We start from the raw sequence: 4656 nt of genomic DNA, 5'->3' as shown, positions 1-4656 counted from the left end.
TCAACATTTGAAACTTACTCTAACTCTTGAAGTGTTGAAATGTAAAACTTATGTGATTGGGCTAAAACATTTTGGTTTTATGGAGACAATATAGATTATGAAGTGTTTTATCTTTTTCTTTATATAAATTCCAGGTTATTACAAATTATTATATATATATATATATATATATATATATATATATATATATATATATATATATATATATATATATATATATATATATATATATATATATATATNAGGTCTTACAAATCGTTCCAAAATGTGCGACAAACTGATACAATAGGTAGTTAGAACCGTTCTAATAGGTCTTGAAAACCGTCCCAATACGTCTTACAAATCGTTCCAAAATATGCGAAAAACAAATACAATAGGTAGTTATAACCGTTGCAAAAGAAATAAGACTGTTCCAATATCATAATGAAACCGTTACGATATCTGCAAATAAGCGTTGCAATAAATTGTATGGTAACGACTGCCAACCGTTGCTGTAAACGCTATGGTAACGGTTGTTAACCGTTGCAACTGGAAAGAAATACTCGTTGCTTTAGGCAGAGGGAAAACCGTTGCGATAGATACCCTACAGTAACGGTTTAGAAAACCATTGCAAGAACCGTTACTCTAGATCTATTGGCACGGCAGCGTATGTAACGGTTGCCAAACCGTTCCAATACCTCTATGGCAACGGTTCACCTGTCTGTTGCAACGGACCTATGATCGCCCTGTAACAACAGTAGCTCATCGCTGGAAGGTCCGGGATGAATAGGCGGCACCTCCATGTCGTCTACTGTAAATTAAACCACATTAATTATATGCTGAATTCTCGTATGTGTTAGTTTTATTATAATTTTATATGTTTGTTTTATAATTTTATATGTTTGTTTGTAAATTAAATAATTAGTTTTTATAATGATACAATATTTAATTATTAAATATTCACATATGGGCTCTAGGCTCGATATTTGCGGCCCAGTAGCACCAATTATATGTTGACTATAAATGGACAGAGTTTTTGTTTGATCTATCAGTTATTTTGACATATTTTTGAGTATAAGAGATACTTAAACTACAAGGAAACTACGCACTACTTAAAAGACACTACATTTTACTACGCTAAAAGGCACTACATTTTACTACGCTAAAAGACACTATATTTTACTACGCTAAAAGGTATTACATTTTACTACCCTAAAAGGGCACTATATTACTAGTCTTTAAACAAATAAATAATATAAACCAGATAAAAAATAACAAATACATTTAATCACAAAACATTCACGAAAATACATATACAACAGTAAAAAAAACTTATTAACATTTTTATTAAAAAATAATAATGTTTCTCAATTTTTACATATTTTTTTAGCACACTAATATCTAAGTCCGGATAAAAATAACATACCAGTTTAATCGCAAAAAAAATACAATACAACATAGGACACATGTAAAACAACTAATATGCATTTTTTATACGAGTTTCGAAAAAAATTAAATTAGAATACCTCGATTTATGTTTTTTGGAATGTTGAAGAATTGAAGATTTTAGTCCGAAACGAGCAACCACAATGAAAGAAGGCCTTAGCTAGGATGTGGGACCAACACTATTTACTTTTTACGGGACGGGTGGGGTCCACTCGAGGTTTTTTAATGCTCGTATGGGGGGGGGGGGACCGCTGTTCTATTTTAAAATTGGGGGTTCTGGTTTTTGAACGTTGAGGGAAGGGAGGGGACGGTATTTTGAAAGAGGCCAAAGCGGCGGTTCATGTAAGGCGTTATGAAAATGTCCTTTTGAAACCACGTTTTAACTAACGTCCAATCAGCTTCAGGTAAAACGTGGTTTGGAAACTGCGTTTTATTATATTTGGGTCACTAAGTTTGTTTCCCACCATATGTTACCGTATTTTGAGTCCAAAAGACAACATTTAGGTTCCGACTCGTCACGGCACCGTAAAGTTTGAAAAAAAATTCCACGTGGTTCCCACCTTGTCTCGCTACATGGGAATTCCACGTGTATATATATATATATATATATATATATATATATATATATATATATATATATATATATATATATATATATGACTTTAGAAAATAGAGATATATTAATAGTAGGCACTATTATACAAAGCAGATTCGACCTTCAAATCCTAGGTCCGCTTCTAGCATATATGTATGTATTTGAAATGAAAATAGCTGTTTTAATATCATGTGAAAAATACCACCAATTATTGAATGAAACTCAAATTTTGTAAATCTAGAATGTTGTTGCCAATGAAAAATTTGTTGACCCTCTGACTGGTGATTACACTAAATGAAAAGGAAAGGAGGACAACATTAACCCAGATGTGGATTGGACTAGGTGAGAACCTTTCTACTACCTCCATCCCTAACGGCGTTTTGATTTTGAGAGTCAATCCAATTATTTTTTTAACCATACTTTTTTTATGTTTTATTATTATTTTTTATTTAATTATTATAACTTATAATACTTTTATACGTAGTTTTCAAATATATAAAATTAATTTTCAAATACTTCTAGATTTTATGTCAAATTAGCCACAATCTAAAAGTACAGTTGGAAGATTTGAGAATATTTTCCTTCACAGAAAGTCATACTACTAGCTAGAACAAATACTTTCCTTAATTACTTCATTGCTCTACCATAGGAACATTTTGTTAATCACCACAATCTCAAAATCCACAACATTTCCTATTTCTTGGAAAAGTCCCTCAAAACATATATAGGAGAAATCACATTGCTATATTTATCATTACAAACAAGTTGGAAGAAATCAATCCGTTGAACTTCAAGCTTTTGCACTACAGCAGTTGAAATAGTTGAAGATCTTTCTCATCCTCTGTCATCAGAAGAAAGACAAATGAACACTTGCATACTTCACTATGGTAAATACAAAGAAGAGCAAAGGCAGAGCCAGAATTTAGAGTTTAATAATTTGTGTATAATTCTATAGATTTCTTAAGATAGATAATGGGTTTGGACTAAAGCTACTGAATCCGACCGAACCCGCAACTGAAAGGCTAGCTCCGCCCCTAAAGAAGAGTAGTATATGAAATTGGACACCAAAGAAAGGACACTCCGGTGCACTAAGCTCCCGCTATGCACGGGGTCCCGGGAAGGGCCGGACCACAAGGGTCTATTGTACGTAGTCTTACCATGCATTTTTCATTTTTGCAAGAGGCTGGTTCCACGGCTCAAACCCGTGACCTCCTGGTCACATAACAGCAACTTTACCAGTTACGCGAAAGCTCCCCTCCATGAAATCGGAGACAAGAGTTTCTAAAATTACTCAGACTAACAGATCAAATCTCTCTTTTTATTCAATAAACCAATTGTAAAAGCTCATAAGAAATAATTTTCAACAAATTATAGAAGACTACTAGGTCTAACAGATCAAATCTCTGTTTTTAATCAAAAAAACAATTGTAAAAGCTCATAAGAAATAATTTTCAACAAATTATAGAAGACTACTAGGTCATCCAATCTGATACAATGCCATCTATTGGCCAGAAAGGTCAACATTTTAACATAGAAAACCAAGTCATTATCCCCATCACGTATCCCACTCCATCTTTAGCCATACTCTTTTATTTAAAAGATTGTCTATTTACTTGTTTGATTCATGTTGTATAGTATAAATTGCCCTTCCTAAGCCGAGAGTCTATTGAAAATAGCCTCTCTATCTACATTAAGTAGGGGTAAGGTTTGCGTACAAACTACCCTCCCCCGACACCACCTGTTGGGATCAAACTGGGTTTGTTGTTGTTGTTGTATTCATGCAGTATAGTACCAAATTACATCGCTGCAATTTTAACTAAACACTACAAGAATTATGTCATTATTAAGGGCTTTTTTTTATTTTTAGTCCGCGGCATAAACTATTTACATTCAGTAGCCGAAAAAGTGTATAAAATTTGAATAAAACATACAGAATGTGTATATATATATATATATATACATACATACATACAAAAAAAATATATTTTTCAGCTATTATTTTGAGAGCGGTTATAAAATGTCATTTTTCCATTATTTTTAAACAAAAATAAGATGGTAAAAATACATTAAAAAGAACTAGGATAAAATAAAACAAAAGAAAAGAAGTAAGTATCTTACAGTGGGACAGCGGTTTTGATGGTAATGGTGATCATTACTGTGGGGAGAGTAACCTGAATTTACATCCTTTTTGGTAGTAAAAATGAGCTCTTTCTCATTACCTAAACTGGCTCTTGACAAGTCTTTCTTGTTTTGTTTCCTATTCTCTCTTATTTTAGAGAAATCCATAGAGTAGTCTGGGAATGCACCCTTTTGGTCCCAGTTTCCAAATTGTGGCACTGATAGCCATGCTCCAGTTTTCTGGACATTAATACAGAAGTAATCAATATCTACAATATTCCTCAATATCTATATTTATCAGTAAAAGAGATTTAGGGTGTGTTTGGTACGAAGGAAAATATTTTTCGGAAAATGTTTTCCAATTTTTTCATGTTTGGTTGGTTTAAATATTCTGGAAAACATTTTCCTTATCAACCCATTTTCCTTCAATTGGATGAAAATATTTTCCTAATCAAGAGAAGGGAAAATATTTTTCAAAACTCCTTCTCAACCTTCCCCACCCTATCCCCCAACCCACC

At 32.8% G+C, this 4656-nt stretch overlaps 1 protein-coding gene across 1 annotated transcript; it reads right to left on the bottom strand.

The window, feature by feature from the left end:
• Nucleotides 1-2622: 2622 nt before the first annotated feature.
• Nucleotides 2623-4378, bottom strand: LOC109221508 (the record flags this gene model as incomplete). The annotated part of the gene is given in 2 exon segments (XM_019385986.1): nt 2623-2861; nt 4139-4378. Coding segments are annotated over 2 exon segments (291 nt in total), but the record flags the coding sequence as incomplete, so codon positions are not given.
• Nucleotides 4379-4656: the final 278 nt, after the last annotated feature.

This window comes from Nicotiana attenuata, unplaced genomic scaffold (assembly GCF_001879085.1).
Source record: "Nicotiana attenuata strain UT unplaced genomic scaffold, NIATTr2, whole genome shotgun sequence".
In the NCBI taxonomy this organism is placed as follows: domain Eukaryota; kingdom Viridiplantae; phylum Streptophyta; class Magnoliopsida; order Solanales; family Solanaceae; genus Nicotiana; species Nicotiana attenuata.
The sequence above is the reverse complement of the archived record's forward strand: the minus strand, read 5'-3'. Positions and strand labels throughout refer to the sequence as shown.